Below are 23,648 nucleotides of genomic sequence, written 5' to 3' on the forward strand. Positions count from 1 at the left end.
GAGCTCATAGATTTCAATATATTTTGTGTGTTCTAGTCGATTGTGATTGTTTTTTGTGGTATTACTCAAAATATCTCATCTTCGGTCGTCAGAACCTTTTCATGTTGATGCCTAAATCCTTTTGACATGACTTGGTATTTCTAAGTCTTCACTTTTATGATGTGACAAGCACAAAGTGTACTATTTTTCTGAAACTCGGAATCAGTTCTTTCTCTTAGTATCCCTCATTCTTTTTTTGGAAGCTAATGTTTGGATCCCATAATCTAGGTACCAGGAATAGACCATTTGCTCTTATTTCCAATATTGTATCTTTTATTTAGCAACAGCTTTAATTTTAGAAAATCTTTATGTTGAGCTATCCCAATATAACTTCTAACTGTTGGTCATAATCTACCAACAGAAGTTTACCTGATAATAATGATGATGGTGGTAATGATGATTATGGTACAAGATCACAGGCATCATGCTGAACATCAAGTGCATATTATCTCATTTAATCTTCATAATGATATGGCATCAATATTATCCATCTTTAAATATCAAGAAATAGATGATTAAAAGAATGGTGTTGCTTTGAACTTGGATACTAATCTGTGTCTTATTTCAAATTTTATGATGGACAATATTCATGCCAACCTTCCCTGGGTCCTATACATAGTTTTGTGATATAAGTAAAGAAAACACATCTGTGGATGCTAGGCTGCTGTAGTAACCATTTCTTCTCTGTCTTTATCTTATTATTCTTATGTTCTCCATCATACATTCAGTATTTGACTCTTGAATTTCAAGACTCGCTTTTCTCTTCTAGTAAACACAATTCTTCTTCAGTGCATTCTATTATATATCAGTTTTTTAAAGAAGGAATATCCTTTACTGTTGTTTTTCAGGCATAAATTTCTGTGCCTCAACTACCTTTTCTAGAAGATAACGATTATAAAAGTTTCTAACTCATAAGATGCTTTATAAAATTAAATCATACATTGTCTGTTAAGCCATTGCATAGCATTTGATCCAGAGTAATCTCACATGGATTGTTATTGCTATTGCTAACTAATCTAAAAATTATCTCTTGTTACCTTAATGGTACTTATTATAAAATGACTAGTGGATAATTGGCAATATATATCCTGAAAGAGATTCTGAAAGATAATGCCCTTAAAAGCTCTTTATAGAATCAAGACTAATATGTCAGGTAAATTATATCTCATGCTTTGTGTATGCATTCTAAACAGGGAAATATTATCCTGAAGGGGTAGAAAATTGGTTCTTCTGGGACAAATAACTTCGTTATTGCAATAGTTTGTGATCGTTCAATGGGCCACTGTATATTAACAGATATATGATATATCTCTGTAATTAAAATTTTATAATGTCATGGGGAAGGAAGATTGCCAAGGAAAAAATGTCTAAGGAGAGGGACAATGGATAAAACAATTGAGAAATACTGCCTTTTCTGGATTAAAGGAGCAAAGAAAAACTAATAAAGTAGCTATGAAAATTTGAAGAGTTTTATATAACTTTTCAAAAATGTTTTATTCTATTTGTTTTAGGAAATTTTTATTTTTATCTCCTCCTTCCCTAGGAAGTGCAAGAATAAGTAATGTGGAATTTTATCACAGTGGTCAAGATGGCTACAGGGATAGCACCGATCCAAGATATGCTGTAACATTTCTTAACTTAGGGCAGGTTTGTACTTTAATTTTTGCATATGTTCAAAATAAAATATTTGTATTTCTATTTAACTTAACTAAGTAAACGAATCTTCAAGTAGCTAAATGTATAATCTATTATAATAAAACTTTTTGTGGATATATTACCCATTAACTTTTTAGACTTAGCAGTATTTGATTCACTCATTTCATGCATTAATTCAACATCAGTAAAAACCAGAGGAAAAGTAATATAATTAAACATCTGTAATAGTGGTTCATATCTCCACTTTATTTTTTTTAAGTCCAAGAATAGCAGTTCCTGTTAAAATATTTCCCACATTTCTCAAGTATAAGCATGTCTGTATATCTATGTTTTCAAAAGTGAGAAAATAAATATTTTGAGAGGGCTGGTGATTTAAGGAAAATGGGAAATAGCGTATTTTCTTAGTAGAAATAAAAAATTTTATAAGTTTAAAGTTGAAAACCCTAACCAGCTCACTGACTCATTCTTGTAGACATCTAAATGGTGACCCCTTGCCTAGAGGACTATTTTTGGTAGTAAGAAAAAAAAAAAAAAAGAAAAGAAAGAAAGAAAGAAAACTCTCACTACTCATCATAAAATACACTGTTATGAAAAATAATTTTAATAAGTTAGCATTTCATAGGTGATAACATAAATATGTATGCATAAAAAAGAACTTGAGAGATTTTTAAATTTGCATTGATAATAAGCATATGTCTTTAGTTTTATTGAATTATCAATTCAAGACACATGAAAATTTCCCAGGATGAAAAAATCCACTATCAAAAGACCTGGGAAATCACCTCCTTTAAATATATTTTAATTTTGCATTTTTAATGCTTACTGGGTCTTGGTATTTCGTAGATTGAAGACCATGGCTCATCTTACATCCGAGGCTGTGCTTTTCACCATGGCTTCTCCCCAGCGATTGGTGTGTTCAGGACAGATGGCTTAGACATAGATGACAACATCATTCACTTTACAGTTGGGGAAGGTAATATAGCCTGTCCTTTTGAGGCAATCTTATCTGTAAACCCTGGAGCCATGCTGTCCAACTGATCTTTCCCTGAGGATGGAAAGGGTGTATATCTCTGCTGATGCAGTAATCACTAAGCCATATGTGGCTAATAAGCACTTGAATTGTGGCTACTGTGTCTGAGGAACTGAATTTTTAATGTTAATTGTACTTAATTTACATTTCAATAGCCACATGTGGCTATGGCTATCTGGAGAGTACAGTCCTAGGGTACAGAAGAATTATTACCAGACCATGACCTAATGTAAGTTATTTAATCACTAAGCATTTACATGACTATGTTTTAAAATCTCCTCACATATAATTATAAAGATTAATCACAAATAAAGATAAAGTATTGTTCTACTTAAAAATATATACATATAATTTTAAGTATGTTTTGTTTCATATTGGTATACAACATAATACAGACTTATTTAATGCACATAAAAGTCCATGTTTGTTAAAATGTGAGGTGGACACACCTATGAACCCACCTATTTTATAAGTACCCCAGAAGATTCTAATTCTAGTAGTTTGTTGAAGGGGTAGAGAGTTCAATATCAAAGTGTTCAGCGGATTCACTCTAAAATCAAATTACTCTAACTAGATAAATAATTTCATGAAAAAACGAAAGATATTACCAGGTTAAGCAAGGTTATTTATACTTATCTGATAGTATTGATTATAAGTTAACATATGTATTTGGGGGGAATTTTTCTTTCTTTCTATTTTTTATTATAGGCATAAGAATATGGGGGGATGCCAACAGAGTCCGAGGAAATTTGGTTGCACTTTCTATTTGGCCAGGAACCTATCAGAACAGAAAAGATTTAAGTTCAACTCTTTGGCATGCAGCTATTGAGGTAGTGAAAACAAATTCATAACTATGTAAAATTTTAGTAACTTTATTAGGTATAATTTGCATAACATAATTATAATCATAATTTATGTAGAAATTGTCAATCCCAAAATGTTGTTGAAAGCTTTTTCTTCCTTAGAGATTGATGAACTAATAAATAAAATGTTTGTGTTAACTGAAGGAGTGAATAAACTTTTAAAAATATATTGTGTGAATTCTGATAGCCATTGTTTTTTTTTTTTTTCTTTCAGTTGATATCTGTTGGTTTAAATAGTTCTCTTATTTCCTTTTTCCCCAATAATATTTATCATTCTCAAGTTTGAGTACAGGCTCTCTTTGCAGCTAATTGACTGAGTGCTTTGTGCATATTACTTCTTAACCCTGGTTTAGTTTCCTCCCCCATTTGGAAAGTTAGAGTGTTTTAAATAATTAAGGGTTTTCCCCCCTTTTTATTGTTTTGCTGATACTATAAATAAGGAACAAACTTCTGCGATCTATACTTTCACTTCTACCACTCTGACAGCTCACTGTGCTAACCTAGATTTTGAGTTCAACAGATTTACCAGTGAATGTCACCAGTGAATCCTACAGCACACGCTGATTGCCTTGTCTTTTTAAAATAAATTGAGCAAATTGTTAATAAAATATGACTAAAAAGAGTAATAACATCATTGTAATATTCCTATAATACTGGAATTTGTCCTACAGCTTGTAAATGTTGAATCATATTCAATATATTTTGTGACTGAGATTTTTTAAAATCTGCTTAATGTCGTTTTCTAATAAGGATGTGATGATTTTAAATGGAGTGAATAATTTCTTCTGGAAAGTGTTATCATAATTAAAGGTTTTCACAAGTATGTTGTTATATGCTTGCTCTCCTTGGATAACTGTGTAATAACCTAACCCAAAGTATTTATCTTTGTGCTAGATAAATAAAGGGACCAATACAGTCTTACAAAATAATGTAGTTGCTGGATTTGGAAGAGCAGGATACCGCATTGATGGTGAACCTTGCTCAAGTAAGTCTTAACATAGAATCACTAAAATTAGGAAATAACTTGTTCAAATGTGGTTAAAATGAAAAATTATTATTTGTTCATTCAGTATGTGATATGTCAGCCTTCTGGACACTGAAAAAAACTCAACAAGTTCAATTATTTCAAATAAAAAATTTTGAGTCTAAATAAAAATCTTATTAGGCTTTTAAGTAAAATTTGTTTTTTCTAAGCTTAGAATTTAAAAACCTCAGTAGCAACATTGGTTCTTGATTAGATTGGTAATGAAACATTGAGCACCTCATTCCACTACCACTTGCACAGAAATAATACTTCTGTGGTAAATAAAGATACATACTGTGGGGACATGACACTATGTTTCTGCCTTAATAAAATCAATGCCCACTATTCATGTATTAAACATGGATGCATAAAAAAGCCAAAGGACACAAATAGTTGTCAAATATTTTTATTAGATTATTAAAAACCAAGAACTAACCAAACATCTACTCTTTTGGCAAGGCTGCAGGGAAGCAGGAAATTCTACACATTGCCAGTTGAAGGACAAAACAAAATAACCTCCACATAAGGGAATCTGACAATATCTATCAAAATTTATCTGTGCATTTACTTTTAACTTAGCATTTCCACTGCTAGTAATCTAGTTAGTTGCCTTTACATACTTAAAAAATGATTTGTAAACAAGTTTTTTTTTTTTTAATCACATCATTGTCTATACTAGCAGAGAGTTGAAAGCCACCCTGTGTCCCTTAGTGGAGGTCTAGTTGTTATATATCAAACAGTTGAGCCCTGGACCCATTTAAGCAAGAAGGTAAGAAAGATTTGTGTGTGATATGGAGAAATCTTCAGAATAAGTGGAAGGTATAGAATGGGATATATAATGTTGATTGTGTATAATCCATTTATAAGATACTTTCAGCTTTATCTATTTATAAACTTAAAGTTAAATGAAATAGGACTTTCTCTGAAAAAAATATGTGCCTTTTAGAATTGATTCTAAAAAATTTCAGCTGGCATCATTTTTAGTAACTTTATTAGGTATAATTTGCATAACATAAGATTCACCTGTTTTTATTAGTATACCAGTTAAGGAGTTAGTTATTTTTAAGATTATTTGGATCAGTATTTTCTCTATCAGTTCAAAAATTATTGACAAGCTAATTTTATTATTGCCCAAAATAGATTTCAATAAAATAAAACAACTTTGTTGGTATATTTGATTCCTTCATATATGCTCTTATTAAATATTTATTTCTAACAACTCAAAGTAGCTTTTGTTTGACATAAAAAATTAAAATCTGTATTTCTCAACAACTTTTAAGACATTGTTTTAGTGGTTTTATGAAAATCAAATATGGCCTTTGAATATGAATATTTACTAATATATATAATGCCAAGTAATGCAGTTTTCACTGATTATATTGATCTTACTAAATAATTGAGAATGTCTATAAGAAGGTTTTGGATTTAAAGCAATTGAAATATGAAACATTACCAATGAATGGGAGATTAAGTTTCTGTAACCTTTATCAGTTTATCCAGTCCATCCCAGACAAGAATCTGTGTTGCCAGGAAGGGGACAGTGATAGAGTCATTCTTTACATGGGCTATATTGTATGGGTTCAGAGAGAAAAATGTAAGCATCTTCTTATGAGGAACAAAATTGAACCCAGGCAGGTCATAAATAAAACATAAAACTCAAATGACTAGGAAAAAAGGGAAAATCAATAGAAGACAGAAGGAATTCAGATACCAGAGGATCCAAGCAAGACAGCTGTCCTAAATATCATTGGCTACTCATTGAAAACAATCATTCAACTTATGCATATTTGGAGATGAAGTTAGTTATTGAGGTTATTGATCTGATTCAGACATACATAAAACTTTCATTAAGACCCACTTTAATTTTGTTGTATATTAATAATGAGCATAGGTTCATTTACTGAGGGTATTTACAAGATACTTTGTGTAGTTTGTTTCATTTCATTTGGGAAAAAAACAAAACAAAACTCTTGAGTTAGGCATTAAAACTTTTTATGCACAAAGAAACTAAGATTCTAAAAGGTTAAACAACTTTCCCAGATCCTGCATGTAACACTTAAAAAAATATTTAATACTGTTGATGAGTATAAAGTTATCTTTGATCTACTATACATTTTATTTTTATTTTTTAATTCTGTTTTTAGTTGTAGTTGGACACAGTACCTTTATTTTATTTATTTATTTTTTATGTGGTAAAGTATCATATCTCAGATTATATAACAATAATGTTGGTGTTTTGTTTATTTGAATTCTTCAGATCAGTGGAGAACAAATAACAGGTGTATTCACCAGGTAGAACAAGATACTTAGTTAATAGGCATGAACATGCTTTATACCAAGATATGAAAAATTGTGCTCTATATGTATAATAAGAATTGTAATACATTCCGCTGTCATGTATTTAAAAAAATAAACTCAATTAAAAAATATTTAAGGAGCACCTATCTCTGAATTTTTGTTCAGGATTCATGAATATTGGTGATGAATGAGCCTGACACAGCGTTTTCTCCAGTGAAGCTTACATTCTAATAGGAAGGAGAAAAGAATACTTCACAAATAATAAATAAAATATCAAGTGAAAAGATTTTAAGACAATATAAAGTAACTGAAGTGCTATTTTGAATCAAGTGGTCAGGGAGAGCCTTTTAAGGAAGTGACTCTTGAAAATGGTCTGACCAGAAAGAGCCAGCAACAAAGAGGTGGGCAGGGGCAGCATTTACAGACAGCAAGTGGTTTGATTGTATTTCAGGTTTAGGTTTGTTTGAGTCTAATCCCCATCCTCTTTCTAATAAAACTCATGGTTGTCTAAACAGATATAATAATTAGAGTGCTAACACTAAATCAAACTTTTACACATGAGTATCCAATTATACTGAATATCAGTGAAGAGAAAAATTATATAAAATTAAAGAATAAGTAGAGTAAGCCATAAAAACATTAGATCATCTCATTAAAACTTACTTTGGAAATATATATGCATATTCATTTATATATATATACATATATATACATACATATGTAGTATATATACACACATAAAATTTTGTGAACTTTGATACTGCTTATTAAGCCAATGTAGCACACTTGTAATATTAATTATCAGTGTCTGTATTTTCTGTCAAGGACAATCTAATCCCATGGAAAACTGGTTCGGCAATGAAGCCCATGGAGGTTTATATGGCATCTATATGAACCAAGATGGCCTTCCTGGATGTTCTCTTATACAGGGATTTACTATTTGGACATGCTGGGATTATGGAATTTATTTTCAGGTAAATGTGACTGAAGACGGTGATTATTTTCTTTTACGATTGTTCTTAGCAGTATGTAACATCCAAATTGTTTTGCAGACCACAGAGAGTGTGCGTATCTATAACATGACTCTGGTTGATAATGGAATGGCTATTTTTTCAATGATTTACATGCCAGCTGCTGTTTCTCACAAAATTTCCAGTAAAACAGTACAGGTTAAGGTAAGAAATGAACAAGGAGAAAGGGAGAGTTATTGAAATAAAATAGTTATTTAATAAAAATAATCTCCTTGACTTCGGTTTAGTCCACACCTCTCTGGCTTTGCCATCATGCCCTCTGCCAAAAAACTTTATTCCTACCTCTCCTCTCCCTTCCCTCACCTATTCTTGTTTTTCATTTACTAATCTTTCAATAGTTCATTAAATTATCACTCCTACTATAAAGCCTTTCTTGAAACAGCATAGGTGTTTCAAGACAACACCTCCTTCACTTCAAGATCCTATAGTGCCTTGGATATATTTCTATCCAGAAACATAACATGTCATTATATCATTATATGTCTTCCTTTGAGTATCATTCCAGTTGGGGCAGCAATCAGACCTTTTTCATCTTTGTTTAGAGTATGATCCATTTCTAAAATGTATGGTTGTTGCTTTGCTACTATAGAATTCAATATTATTGATTACTGGGTTTTATTTTAGGAAGCACTGTTATTAACACGATATTGTTTGACTTTTTAAAAAACAGAGCTCATTAATTGTTGGAAGTAGCCCTGAATTTAATTGTTCTGATGTTCTAACTAATGATGATCCCAATATTGAGCTCACTGCTGCACATCGGAGTTCCAGACCACCTTCAGGTGAAAACTTGAAATTTCAATGTTGACGTTCACATAAATGCATATTCACATTCTTTTAACGTTTTTTCTTTCTGTAAAAGGTGGGAGAAGTGGGATTTGTTGGCCTACCTTTGCTTCAGCTCATAACATGTCACCCCGGAAGCCCCATGCAGGGATCATGAGTTACAATGCCATCAGTGGCCTTTTGGATGTCTCAGGCAAGTTTAAACACAGACTTTATGAATCCATACAGTTAAGTTCTGTAATGAATATATAAAGTGCTGCATAACTAATAATGTTTTATTTTAAGTAAAAACTATTTAAATGAATTTTTATATGAATCTCTCAATAATATTAAGAAAAGAAATTAGACAGCAGGGGCAATTTCAAGAATGGTTCCCCAGAAAAATATTTTATGTATTGAAGAATGGCATTTAATTTTTCTTCCAAAACAACATAAAATAACACTGGGTAGAGTGATTTAATATCATTTGCAAAAGCCCTTTCAGATAAGTAAGATGATGTATTACTGTCTCCTTTTACAACTGAACTTAAGAATCTTATGAAATTGCCACAATTATTGGCAAAGCTAGAATTAAAATTCTCCTGACACAAAGTCCACTGAAACAGATGGCCTCCTTAGAAATTTAAGATAATTATATATAAATGAATGTGTGAATACATCATTTTCATTTTACCTGTTAAGTATACTGTGCCACAATATTTGTTTCACAAGTCTCTCTTCCCTGTTAATTTAACCCAGTGTTTCTTTGAATGAAGTGGTTCATAAATTAGATATATAAGGTTTGACATATTATTCCTCAAAACTTTAGGTCTCAGAAATGTTAAGCATGTAATCATCATTGTTTACTGATTCTTGCACTGAGAATACCCTCAGAGAACATTATATAACATGCTGCATAGATTTTAGTTGAACACATATTGCTTTAAATAAAAAATACATCCTGAAAATATTGTAAATATATAGGTAGCATTAAAAATTTCCTTATGAAATGGAGTCTTAAAAGTAAAATTACTGGAAGAAACATATATAACTGTTCTTCTTTCATAAGCCATTGACTTAAAAGACAGCATATGAAAGATGGTTGACTTAGGCTGGATTTCCTGGAAGAAGAACTTTAGATGAGGATTTTTGTGTTAGCAGTTTATTAAAAGAATGCTCGAGGGAAAGGTACTGAAGAAGGAGAAAGTAAGGGAAGTTGTTCAGCAAGTATGTTGTCAAAGCTAGAGTATAGCTTCAATTGATCCCATCAGAGAATTCTGGAATATAAATTGCCAAAAAATTTCCTTACATTTGGGGAATGAGGAGTGGACACTTGTACCTCCATATTAATCAGTGTTTGGATATAGCTGCACCGTGGGAAAGGCTTTAATTTCTTGGGTGATGTTGCTCCTGTTTGGCTAAAGCTAATTCTCTGAAAAAGATGACAGCTCTGAGCAGTTAACAACCAATACTCATAGAGATGGGAGATGGGTTTGCTAGCCTATATCCTTTTCAGTTCACTCCTAGGGCCACTTTCGTCTGCCTGCATTTTTTGTTAAGTTAGTTGTATGAAGTTTTTTCCACCAGTTATTTTAAGTTTATTCTACATGGTCACAATTTCTGGGGAAAGTTTTAAGAAGGATATTATCACACAAAGCTGGTCCTCAGATCCTAAGTAATACATATCTGTCCTCCATCATCCTTTCTGTATTTCCTTCCCTAGCTAACAATTTTGTTGGTCAAGATAGCTTGCCTGGTAGAATAGCCCTGTTATTAAAAGGTCCCTTATGAAACCATGATTTCTGTACTTGCCTATTTATAGCTAACACTGGGCATATACCCCAGTGGATCATGTAAGTATTCCTTGCCTTCCTTATGTAGTGGTAGGCCTACCTCTCCATAGTGACTAGGACCAGTTACCTCTCCTAGATGATAAATGCCTTATTTGTCATCAAAGTGACCATAGGGCTTCCTGAGGTATCCATAGATTTATGTTTATTGGGACATGTACTATATGCCCTGGTGGAAACACTCTCCCTCTGAGCCCTCTGACCTCAAGATGCCTATAATCTAAAATTGTAGGATTTGGGGATGTGGATGTAGCTCAATGGTAGAGTGCTTGGCTAGCATGTGAAGTCCTGGGTTCAATCCCTAGCATTGCAATAATAATATTAATAATAATAATAACAATAATCAAAATAAAACTAACTAAATAAATAAAATTGTAGGATTAAAGCCAAATTTCCCAAGTAGATTTCCAGACATAAGGTTATTCCTGCTTCTAGACTTTGGTACCATGTATTCTATTGTTTTGTGTATTTATATAATGGCTGTTGGTTTTAAGTTACTAACATATTTTTCCAGGTTGTCATTTCTAAAACTAGCAACAATAGTTGTACCTCCAAGAGACTATTCTATCAGTCTGTTGGGATAACAGGTTCCAAATGCTGTAGTACTTTACTTGAGCAATTTTCCCACTGTGATCCCATTGCTGTATGCCCACCATTATATCCATTTTGCCAAAACTGGATTATTAGTTCAGGGTGATGTTGTGGAGAATCCCATGTAATTTGATCACCTTGTTAAGTCTCAGGATGGTAGTACTTACTGAATTTCTATAATCAATAAAGAAAAATTCATACTAGGAATACATATCAATACCAGTCAATATGAATTATTACCCTTTCCAGGGTAGAGTAAATCTGATATAATCAATTTTAATTTAATTAATTAATTGGCTTCATGAGGAATGTACTAAAGACTCAGCTTTGTTTTCTGTGCCGAGAAATTCAGGTCAGACACTAAGTGGTAGAAATACCTCGATTGACCTTTCCAAGAAGGAGTCCCGTGTTTTGAATCCACACAGAGCCTCTATCTCCACCACCAAGGCTACTCAGTTCATGAGTCTATTTGGAAATGACTGGGATAGCTAAGGACAAAGATTGGCTGACATCTACTGAAAAATTATTCTATTCCATTGGTTTCCCAGGAATTCTTCTGTATTGAATGATTTCTGTAAGCAATACATGTACTTTATACCCACTTCTACAGATTAATCCACCTGCTAGAAGTAGAACCAGAAGTGGAAATCCTTATGCAAGTGGTTTATTGAAAGTATGCTTTTAGGAGTGAGAAAATGAGAGAAATAGGATAAGTTATAGGAAAAAGCTAAGCAAGTATATATCCTCAACTGGAGTCCAACTTCTATCTGATACTTCAGAGAGCTGTGGCACACAAATTACACTCTATATTTTTCCTAAGAGTCTTCCATATCTCCTACCAGTCAGTCATAGTTATCCCTATATTAATGGTGGCGAGGAGTACGTAATCTCTGAGGTGAGAGACTCTCAAGTGACCAAGGGAAATTCTTTAGAGAAGACAGTTATATGTGTTTTTTAGCCAACACTTACAAGAAGAGCTAGGGATTGGATGCACTGGCCCAGTAAAAGAGATCTAGGCAAAATGCAAATAGTATCTTTTACTGTAGTATTTGATTAATACTCATCTATAGATTCATATTCATATATAATATCTCTTCTTAAGAGAAAATATAATTAAGAAGGGTAGTATATTACAATACCTACTTTATGAACTTTAGAGGCCACCTTTTGCTTTTATGTATTTTGAGTTACTGGATTTTAAGGACAATGGAGATTGAGTTTTTGGATTCAATCATTTTTCTTTTTTTTTCCACATAAAATATGCAAAGAAGCCAAGAGTGAAATAGGTGTTTCAGTTAGGCTTTGCTGCATAACAAACCACCCCCACAATTTAGAAGCTTTTAAGAGCCATTTATTAGCTCATGGTCTGTGGACTGGAAATTTGAGCCTTGTTCAGCCACATAGTTAGTTGTTCTGCTGTTTTTAACTGGGCTTTCTATAAGACTGCCATCCAGTTACAGGATGGCTATGGCCTGCTTAGTCAGGGATAGTCTTATTTTCATGTGTAGTGGTTGGTGCTTACTCTCAGCAATACTGTCTACTCACTGGGGTGTTGGGAGTATGTTTTGTTTTGGATGTGAGGTATCTCCCAAAAGCTCCTCCTGTATTAATTATGGAATGTTCAGAGTTGAAACAATTGCATTATGAGAGTTTTAGTCCATCCTATTTTGAATGAACTGAGTGGTAATATTGGCAAGAGGGGCATAGCTGAAGGAAGTGGGTCACTGGAGCATGCCCTGGAAGAGTTCATCTTCCTTGTAATCCCTTCTTCCACCATGCCCTTCCACCATGATTTTCTGACTCACCTTGGGCCAAGAGCAATGGAGTTGGCCCAACATGGACTAAAGCTCTTAAACCATGAGTCAAAATAACTCCTCTAAGCTGTTCATTTCAGGTATTTTGTTCATAGTGATGCAAAGTCAACTAATACAGAATGTTTGTACTTACTCATATGTTTAAAATATTCCCAGGAGCATCAACAGAGAGCCAGCCCTAATACCCAAGTACTCTCCAGGTTTCTGTCAATTAGTCTTGTCCCATTGGCCAAACTAAGTCACAGAGCCAAGTTGAGAGAATATGTGGGAGACTATTATCCAGTAGTATATATATAGGGCAACAATACTTTACCATAAATAATGGTAACTTTTTTGTTTTTTTACCATATCAGGGAAAAGCTCCATGTACAAAAAAGTGGCAAAGGATGTGTTAGATGAAATGTTCATGAAATGAATCTGTTTTACTGCTTTCTCCAGAGAAAATAATTACTTTTGTATTATTTATGTTTTAGATTCAACATTCATTGGATTTAAGAATGTTTGTTCAGGGGAAACTAATGTGATATTCATTACTAATCCTTTAAATGAGGATTTACAACATCCAATCCATGTGAAGAATATTCAACTGGTTGATACTATTGAACAATCCAAAATATTTATACATAGGCCTGACATAAGGTAAAATATGAGAAAACTCAGTTTTTTTCTTTCCTATCTTTATAATTTTCCATTCTCCCTCTATTCTGTTAAAGAGCTGAGAAAATTGTATATTAAAGTAACTAACTTCTACAAAACTTTAATCAGAATTTTAAAAATTCAGAATTTAATAATCTAAATCTAAGGGCTGGAGTTGTGGCTCAGTGGTACAGTGCTTGCCTGGTATGCGTGAGACCCTGGGTTCGATCCTCAGCACTGCATATAAATAAATAAATAAAATGAAAGATTCATTGACAACTAAAAAAAATTTTTTAAAAAATAATCTAAATCTAAGTTTCCCCAGTTGCAAAGAAGCCAATATATATTAAAACTGGGCTTTAATATATATTTTCACTTTTATTTCTATGTATTATCAATAACATCAGCATTGCTGGACATGGTACTACACTCTGTCATCTCAGCTACTAGAGACTGAGGCAGGGGGATCACAAGTTCCAGGAATGCCTGAGAAATGTAGAGATCCTGTCTCAAATTTTAAATTTTTAAAAAAATATTGAGGGTGTAGCTCAGTGGTAGAGTGGCTTGCCTAGCATATTCGAGGTCTGGGCTTAATCCCTAGCACTACAAACAACAAAGATGGAAGGTCATTAAATATAAAAGATGAGACAGGGTCTGATATGTATTTTACATTGATACCTCTCTGTTAATAGTTATTAAAGGATAAGATATATCTCATTTCCTCTCTTTTTGTTATTTATTTATTTATTTATTTATTTTTGCTACCTGTTGTTTTCCAAATATCCTATCACAGGCACTCCAAAATGTGCTTGGAAATTAAATATCAGTCTTTCTAATCACTGTGATTATAAATACACAGAAACTTGGAACAGTGGTTTTTATTCTTATAAAATCAGTTGATATCAGAATATTTATAGAAGCTGGTCACTTAGATTCTGTGACATAGAAGAACAAAACCAATTTGGCTGTTTTTTACAGTTAGTATAGACCAGGAATTTAGATGTAAACAATATTGGAAGACAGAAAAATTCTATCAGAAATCTTTGGCCATTTTCAGTTTAGGGGAGAAAAAAGGAATAATTCTCTGTAATTAAATAGACATTACTCAAAAAATGCAATATTTCATAAGTAGTTTGACTTCATCTGATTCTACATTGTTGATAGCCCAACACTTACCAATTTAATAATTGTTGAACTACAGTGTTTTTTGGATCAATAGAGCCCTTCCTCCTCACTAGATAGTTTCTATTTAGTTGACATTGAATCTTTCAGATTTAATTTATAATTTTAATATTCATATCACTAAGAAAATATTATGCTTTTAATATTATATTTTAATATAACAAATCCTTTGAGATCCACACTTCTAGTGGATGCTGTTGGTGCTCTCTGAGACTTCTTTATTAAGTAATGCTTTAAACGTTGGTTCATAACAGCCCATGATTGCCTGCTTTTTTCAGAATTTTGATTTTATCCAAAGCCACCTTGCAGTATCAATCAGTTCAGGAATATAAGGCTGGCTCTGTGTCTTAAAGTAATAACTTCAAATTACTATAATGCATTTCAAGTTGCAGAGGTTTCCATGGAATCAGAATGAAACTAACCTAAAGACTACAGTCATCTTCTTTATTTTTCTCCAGGTGGCTTCTCTCCCTCCTTTTGAGAGTGCTGTTTCCATAACTCACACAAAAATCCACCTTTCAGGCTCTGTTTCTGTGAATCTTAACTAAGCTCACAGCCTTGGAATAAAAGTGTGCCACCAAGCAGTCTACTCACAAATTCTCTTCCAAAAGCACATTGCATGTACCTAAATACAAAGACCACATGAATAACAGAAATGCTTATTAAAATTCTTCTTACAAACTAGAATATTACAGTTAGTATAGACTTACAGCTTATGTTCCTTTTACAACAACTAAAAAGGAGAGATATGCTAGATACAACCTAATAAGATCTGAGCTTTCCACTCCTATAGCACAATTGCTATAACTCTGATATGAAATATATTTCTTCACAGTCTGTATCATGGTATTCTCTGTATACTGTATATAATTTGAATATTCGATACATTGCACTTTGGCATCTATTTTATTATTATAGCAGGGAACAATCAACACTCCAGGTAACTCAAGATGAAGTTAATTTACCATATATGATTGAACTGCATGACACATTTATAATGCTTCATTTGTTATAGTAATCTACAGAATAGTCACCAATATGTAGCATAAAAATCACAACCTAAGTGTATCTGTCTATGCATAGACAAAGGTCTATGAGATTATGCAATGATCTGTAATAGGTGAAAAGCTTATGAGTTCAGAATAGGAAGAGGCTGAATTTTCACAAAATATTTAGATTATAAAGCAATACTTTATAATTTTTAAAGACAAAAAGGGAGGGAAAAATAATAAAGACTTCTTGGCTCAGATAGGGATTTCAGATGTCTTGTACAACAGACTAACCATTCACCTGCTATATAGGGCAAAGTTAGTATATTATGAACCATGCACAAAATGAAATCTATCATTCAACAATTATGGGATAGCATATTGGAATTCTAATTTTACATCCCACAGGTACAACTTGTCATTTTGAAATATTAATGAATTCATGGTAATGAAACAAATCAGTACAATGGAAAAGCAGACCTCATTACAATGCTAATTGTATATACTACTTGGTACCACTTTAAATCCTTTTGAAACAGGATTTGATTAATCAATATTTTTAAACCCTCTTGTCAACCACTCAAATATATTCATCTTGCTTTTTTAGCACAATGCACTAAATCATTCATTTTTTTCCTTTTTTTTTTTCCTAGTAAAGTGAATCCATCTGATTGTGTAGACATGGTTTGTGATGCCAAAAGGAAATCTTTTCTTAAAGATATAGATGGCTCCTTTCTAGGGAATTCTGGTTCAGTGATACCTCAAGCAGAATATGAGTGGAATGGAAATAGTCAACTAGGAATTGGAGACTACAGAATTCCTAAGGTGATGCTCACATTCTTGAATGGAAGTAGAATTCCTGTCACTGAGAAAGCACCTTATAAAGGTTTGTTGGAACTTATATTGTTAGACTTAAGTTCATGAAATGAAACACATTTTTTATAATGTGCTATTTTTATAATGGGCTATTCCAAAGCTTGATTTAAAATTAACCAATAATGTATAAGCTCTACTTTTTTTGCTAATCTCATATCAAAAATAAGGTATGTGAATATTTTGCAAAAAGGTTACTTCTAAAATGCATTTATGTATGTTTCTAGGAATTATTAGAGATTCTACCTGTAAATACATTCCAGAATGGCAGAGCTATCAGTGCTTTGGTATGGAATATGCAATGATGGTTATTGAAAGCTTGGATACTGACACAGAAACACGAAGACTTTCACCAGTGGCCATCATGAGCAGTGGTTATGTTGATCTCATTAATGGTAGGTGAATAGTGTAAGTGAACTAGTTACTCAATGTATTGTATGAGACTTTACTCTTTAGCAGTTCCCAACCAGGAAGGCCACAGCAGCTATTTTATTTTATTTTAATTTTGGGGGTGCTGGGGTTTGAATCCAGGGGTCTTAACCACTGAAGTACATCCCTAGCACCACCCACCTCTTTAAATTTTGAGACAGCATCTTGCTAAATTGCTGAAGCTGGCTTTGAACGTGCAATCCTCCTGCCTCAGCCCCCTGAGCACTGGGATTACTGGTGTGTGCCACCAGGCCCAGCTAAAGATGACTATTTAAAATTAACCATTTGAAGAAGAAGTGTTAATTTAATACATTTATTAATGAGATAATATAGATGTTTTAAAGAAAAAAATGGCTTAAATATTTCAAAAAATACATTTTGCCATACTTAAATTTAAAAATATATAATGTGTTATTTAGACTACTTAAGAGCCTAATCATTTTTCACTCCCATGAATCTTGTGAAGACAGTTTTTTGTATCCAATGTATTTTTTTCATATTTGATTTCTTTGACTTTTGAGATCAGTTCATAAAGATTTAGAGTCCACGTTCCTTTCACTGTGCTCTTATATGACCCTAGTACACAGAGGGTGGATAATGATCTCTGTAAGATGCAGATCTATTTAGGAGACCAAGTCTTTTTCGAATAAGTAAGATGAAATTCTAAAAGGAACTGAATATATAGGTATGGATTTATTGTATATCACTGAAATTACACTGGGATCAAAGATTAGTTAGTAAGCAGGCTCAGAACTAAAGGGACATATAACTTGGATCAGACAGATTTCTGCACCCTGGTAGTGACCTAAAAAAGCATCAAAGTATTCTAGAATCTGGATACTGAGGCAGGAAGATTACAATTTCAAAGCCAGACTCAGCAACTTAATGAGGTGCTGTCTCAAAAAATAAAATGAAGGCTGGGGATGTAGCTCAGTGGTAGTAAAGTTCCCCTTGGGTTTAAGCCCTAATATCCCCCAAATTAGAATTCAGCAAAATAGCTAATACCTCATAGAAATATGCACTAAACTTTTAAAAGAGAATAGAATTAAATAAATTAGGGCTATTCCAAAGCTTCATGATTTTAATACTCCCCTTACTTGTCCCGCCTGAACATGCAGTCCATTTGGTCTCTATGGCCAACAGTCAAGTCAATTTCAAATGCCAATTTTCAGAGTTTACAAAGCAGAGATTTGGGGAACAGTTGAGGATCAGTCAGTGAATAATAGAGGAATGGAAAAGATGTTTTCACGTTGTTCTGTTTTATGCAGTGGAGAAACATTTCATCATATTTTTACATTTCCATCTTCTGACAGGGAATATAAGTTTTCATTTCTCTTTGAAAAAAATTTTAACTTTAACTAGTGACTGTCAATTTAAAGGAGTCTTAAGCAAATGATAATAGCATGAAAACTCATAAAAGTGTTACAAGAATCACTGAAGCTTTGGCTGCCCAAGTGGGGAAAAAAATTCACCAAGGTAAAATTACTAAATACCATCAAAGTTTCCTTTCAAATATTAATACTCTATTTTTAAAACATGACTTTTTGTCACTCTAAACTTTTCGTTTTATATACCGACATTGCTTCTTTATGTTTATTTTCAAAACACACAAAGAAGTTATATTCAAACAAGGGTTTATATTTTGTATGCTAAGAGAAAGGTTATGCTATGCTTGAGCTTTACAAGTTTATATTGATTTAAAATTCGATTGAAGTTTAGTCATAAATATTGATAATGCTTCCAAGCAAGCTAGAAAATTCAGTAGACATAATGAATAAATACATCAAGAAAATTCATCATTCCATACTTCACTGTGTTTTCACTGAAACCAAATAGAGACGTTTGCTCTGAAAATCAAGTTATACATGTTCTGAAAATGCCTAGAGTCAGGTTTTAAAAAAGCATCCTAGGTTTTTAGAGGATTTGATGGAGTATTATTTAAAGATGGCTTCAGTTCATCAATCATGTTGATCCCCCAATAGTAGCTGCAGTGATTGTCTTTAACAAATTAATGAAAACTAAAATGTAGGAAAATTAAAGACTAGATCAAAACAAACTTGTTTGGTGAATTTACAAACTAACTAATGAATAAGAAAGTGAAAGAACAAATTAAGCTGGGCATGGTGATGCAAGCCTGTAATCTCAGTGGCTAAGATAGCTGAGGCAAGAGGATCTCAAGTCCAAAGCTAATCTTAGCAATTTAGTGAGGCCCTAAGCAACTTAGGAAGATCCTATTTTAAAATTCAAAATTAAAAAAGGGCTATGGGTGTGGCTCAGTGGGTAAGTGCCTCCAGGATTCATTCCCTAGTACAGAAAGAAAGAACACATTATTGAATCAATGGTTCAGGTATTCAAATGTTCATGTTTTCTGAGTACAGCCCTTATTTCTAACAAAATGACTTTGTTACATCATACATCCTAGCACAGAGCCTGAGAAAAGTGGTTTTGATGTACATTAATTTTTATGTCAAAATTCAGGTTTGCTTGCTAATCACACACATTATAGGTATGTAATAAATATGTACAGATACCAAATATGCCTCCTCCAAATATTCAATGGATTTTGGATTTTACCCAAACTCACACTTGATAGGGAAGAGAAAGAATCAAACATTTTTCTTCTTCACTATGTGAGACTTGAAAATGATTGTTAAATGAGAGATACATATAAATCTACTATATCCCCCAGTGACATTCCAGTATAAATCTTCACCAACACATTAATTTACCCCTCTAACCTTAGGCATTGTAAAAGTAGGGTAATTGGAAAGTTCCTTCCTTGTCCTCCTTTTTTATTCAAAGTTTGGGATGGCTAGATTGATGGTGGATGGATATGGGTAAAAATGCTGAACTTATATTTGAAATTAACCACCACAATTTATTTAATACAGCTATTTTTACTATTTTATGCTAGTAATATTCATAAATAGGAACATGACATCTCATTTTGCATGGACTTAGGCCCCCAGGATCATGGCTGGTGTGCTGGATACACATGTCAGAGAAGACTGTCCCTGTTTCACAGCATTGTGGCTCTAAACAAATCTTATGAAGTCTACTTCACTGGTACCAGTCCTCAGAATCTTCGATTGATGTTACTTAATGTTGACCAAAATAAGGTAAGATAGGATAGAAATAATGTGTTTAATAAAATAATATTATCTGCAAATATTTTATCTGCTAAGGATTTTATCACTCCCTTTAAATGAGATTGATGAATACTGTCAGTCTTAAAGATCATTTTTGAAGAACCATTATTTACTACTAAAAGTATTATTAGCTCACAGTTTTCCTCAGCCTGAAAATATATACAGATACCAAATATGCCTCCTCCAAATATTCAGTGGATTTTGGTGCTTCATATATGAGGCATGACAGTGATGTCTATGATGTATGATTAGCAAGCAAACCTGAATTTTGACATAAAAATAGTGTACATCCCAAATGAACACTTGGAATATTATATATTTACTCTTTCATTGCTCTCTCTCTCTCTCTCTCTCTCTCTCTCTCTCTCTGTGTGTGTGTGTGTGTGTGTGTGTGTGTGTGTATTTGAAAGAGAAAGAGAAATATCTTTGGAATTTACTTTAGAGATTGTAGCATATTGCTCTAAATATTTTGTTGAATCTTGTTGTGACCAAATTAACCGACAAGAACAACTTAAAGGAAGAAAAATTTATATTGGGCTCAATTTCAGAGGTTCAGTTCCTAGTTAGCTGACTCGGTCCTGAGGTGAGGCAGAATATTATGGTAAAAAAGAATGATGCTCAGGTCATCAGAGCCAGAAAGCAGAGAAAGAATGGCTAACTAGGAACAAAATATAATTCTCAAGAGCATGCCCCAGTGACCCACTTCCTTTAGCCATGTTTCACTTGCATATAGTTACCTCCCAGTAATACATTCGTATTATTAACCTATCAAATGGATTAATCCACTGATTAGGTTACAACTCTCATAATCTATCATTTCACCTCTGAACATTCATGTTGTCTAAAACATGAGCTTTTGGGGAACACATAATATCCAAACCATAAAAGATATCTTTGATAATGTCAAATATTTGCTATAAAATGAATTCAGCTGGGATATTAAATTTATACACACTATGTCAGTGAGAAAAATAGTATGAGTTTTAACGGTAGTCCTATAATTTAGATTTTCTTTTCTAAGAATATGAGACTTCAAAATCCCAGAGTGTTAGGAACAGAAAGATATGATGCAAAAAAAGGTGAATTCAGGAGTGGAGGAACAGAGACATATCTGCTTCTTCTCAGATGATAGAAATCCATCCTTTCCAGTTGCTTAAGTCAAAGTTTGGGAACCACTCTTTTTTTTTCTTTCTTTTCTTTTCTTTTTTTCTTTTTTTTTTTTTTTTTTTTTTTGTGGTGCTGGGGATTGAACCCAGGTCCTTATTCAAGCACTCTACCAACTGAGCTATATCTCCAGCCCTGGGAGCTACTCTTGACCCCTCTAATCTTTCATTTCTCATCCAATCCATCTATGAATTCTGCTTAGTCTCCTTTCAAAATATCCACAATCTGATCACTTCTCACCACCTCCACTGCTGCCATCCAGTGGAGTCAACATTATCCTTTCCTTGTATTAAAGCAGGGAACTTGTCTTCCTCCTTTTGTCTTTGCCTGTCTATGGTCTATTCTCACTTTAGTAGACAGAAAGATACCTGCAAACCATCAGATCTCTTCTCTGGCCAAACACAAATCAGCCCTCTCCTCTGCCCCAAAGCCTGCAATGATTTCCCCACTATTCTCTCACTGTACAACAGTCAGAGTCTTCACAAAAATCTTCAGGACCCTATGTGAATTTCCCCATTCCTTAGTTCCCTGGCTGCTTCTTCTAATCCTCCAACCACACCGAGCTTCAGTATACCATACATGCTACCACCTGGAAGTATGTTTCAGGTGTTTCATCTGCCTGGAACATTATAACCTAGATGGCTAAATTCCCCCTCTCCTCAATTACCATTTTCTCAACAGACCTATCCTGATCACCTCCCACCATTTGGGTCTCCCAATTTCTCCTACCATGATTTACCTTTTCTTTTTTCCATAGCACTTAGCACCTTTTAATATGCTTCAGACTTCACTATTAATGTTTCTGTTATCTATTCTCCCTGACCTCATTAGGATGTAAGCTCAAAGAAGGCAGTGATTTTTTTGCTACAGCTACACTCATACCAGGCTGAGATAGGAACATGACTTTTGATTTTTTTTTAAATTAAGAGAATATTTTAATTTTAAAATTAAAAATGGCAATGATAAGGTAATGTGACCATTAATATCTCTGCCACTCAAGATAATATCAAATAAGATTCCCAAAGATTCCCAATTAATCTTTCCTTGATGTTGCAAAAGCTAGTCTCTTTACCTTGTAGTCATGTTTGATAGCACAAAATGGAGAGAATACAAACACTAAAATTGAACAAAATCTTGTGATAGATTTTTCTAAGTCTTACTAACAAACTTTTATCAACAATAAACATTTCTTTCAACATTAAGTATTCAATTTTGTGTGACTCCATGATACAGAGCATGGTTACGTGTTCCCTTTCTCTGCCCTTGGAATTGAAAGCCTGAATTGGACTTTGTTGTCTTTTTAAGGAACCCTTCCTTTAACTCAGTGATACTCTTCTAATAATTTCTTTCCTATATATTAAAATGTTCTACAGAGAGTTGTCAATTAAGAGTTAGGTTGTAACATCTGAATGAATAGCTGAACGTAAGCCTGTTTTTAAAATTTAGTTGAATGTTTTCCCTAAATCCACAAAACTTAGTTTTAATATTTTACAGACTGTATATATAGTTGAAGGACATTTTTAAGTGCTAAATTCTAAGATGCTGTTTCATTAATCTTTTAAAACACAAACATGTTTATTTTTAACAGGCTGTTGTAGTAGGAATTTTTTATTCCACACTTCAGCGTTTGGATGTGTATGTGAACAATTCATTGGTTTGTCCCAAAAATACAGTATGGAACACCCAGCAAAAATACTGCGAACTTAATAAGCATCTGCACACAGGTATTTCCTCAGAAAAGTGCAGTGCACATGGTTGTTTGTGTTACTAATAAAATTCTTTGCAATGTTTAATTAATAACATTTTTAATTCCTTAGCTATTGATGAATACAGGAGAAAATAAGTTTTTGGCTGCGGTCCACCAAACACTAAGACATGTTCATGCATGTTGTGTCCTAAAAGATTACTCCTGATGGAACCCATCGATCTACACATAAAAATAAAAGGCTTTTTTTTTTTTTTTTTAAATGATGGGCTGCCTTTGCTCCCTGAAGTTTTCATTTGACATACATTAAGTTTAATTATTCCTATATCCAAAGAGATTTTGCTCAGAAAATTAGTACTTTTTTTCTTATTTACTTCTATTTCATGGAGGTCAGAACCTAAGTTAGTTGGTAGTCACCAGGCATATTGCCAAGAAAGCTAGTATAACACAATCTTAACACTAGGAAGTAAATATGATAAAGTAAATGTGGCTTAAATGAAATACATGTAGAGGATACACTTACTCACTTAGCAATTCTTATAAAATCACGATTCATTCTC

At 33.1% G+C, this 23,648-nt stretch overlaps 1 protein-coding gene across 1 annotated transcript in view; it reads left to right on the forward strand.

Annotated features, from left to right (window-relative positions):
• Positions 1-23,648, forward strand: part of Pkhd1l1 (PKHD1 like 1) — a 140,439-nt gene that overhangs the window by 102,821 nt on the left and 13,970 nt on the right. Inside the window, exons 60-72 of the mRNA XM_077105563.1 lie at positions 1,583-1,686; positions 2,539-2,668; positions 3,434-3,555; positions 4,483-4,573; positions 7,736-7,884; positions 7,963-8,085; positions 8,612-8,723; positions 8,804-8,920; positions 13,435-13,600; positions 16,422-16,654; positions 16,869-17,036; positions 20,032-20,189; positions 22,972-23,107. Of these exons, the coding sequence (XP_076961678.1) occupies positions 1,583-1,686; positions 2,539-2,668; positions 3,434-3,555; positions 4,483-4,573; positions 7,736-7,884; positions 7,963-8,085; positions 8,612-8,723; positions 8,804-8,920; positions 13,435-13,600; positions 16,422-16,654; positions 16,869-17,036; positions 20,032-20,189; positions 22,972-23,107 (1,809 nt within the window). The remainder of the gene's footprint in view (positions 1-1,582; positions 1,687-2,538; positions 2,669-3,433; positions 3,556-4,482; positions 4,574-7,735; positions 7,885-7,962; positions 8,086-8,611; positions 8,724-8,803; positions 8,921-13,434; positions 13,601-16,421; positions 16,655-16,868; positions 17,037-20,031; positions 20,190-22,971; positions 23,108-23,648) is intronic.

Source organism: Callospermophilus lateralis, chromosome 16, assembly GCF_048772815.1.
Source record: "Callospermophilus lateralis isolate mCalLat2 chromosome 16, mCalLat2.hap1, whole genome shotgun sequence".
Taxonomy (NCBI): Eukaryota; Metazoa; Chordata; class Mammalia; order Rodentia; family Sciuridae; genus Callospermophilus; species Callospermophilus lateralis.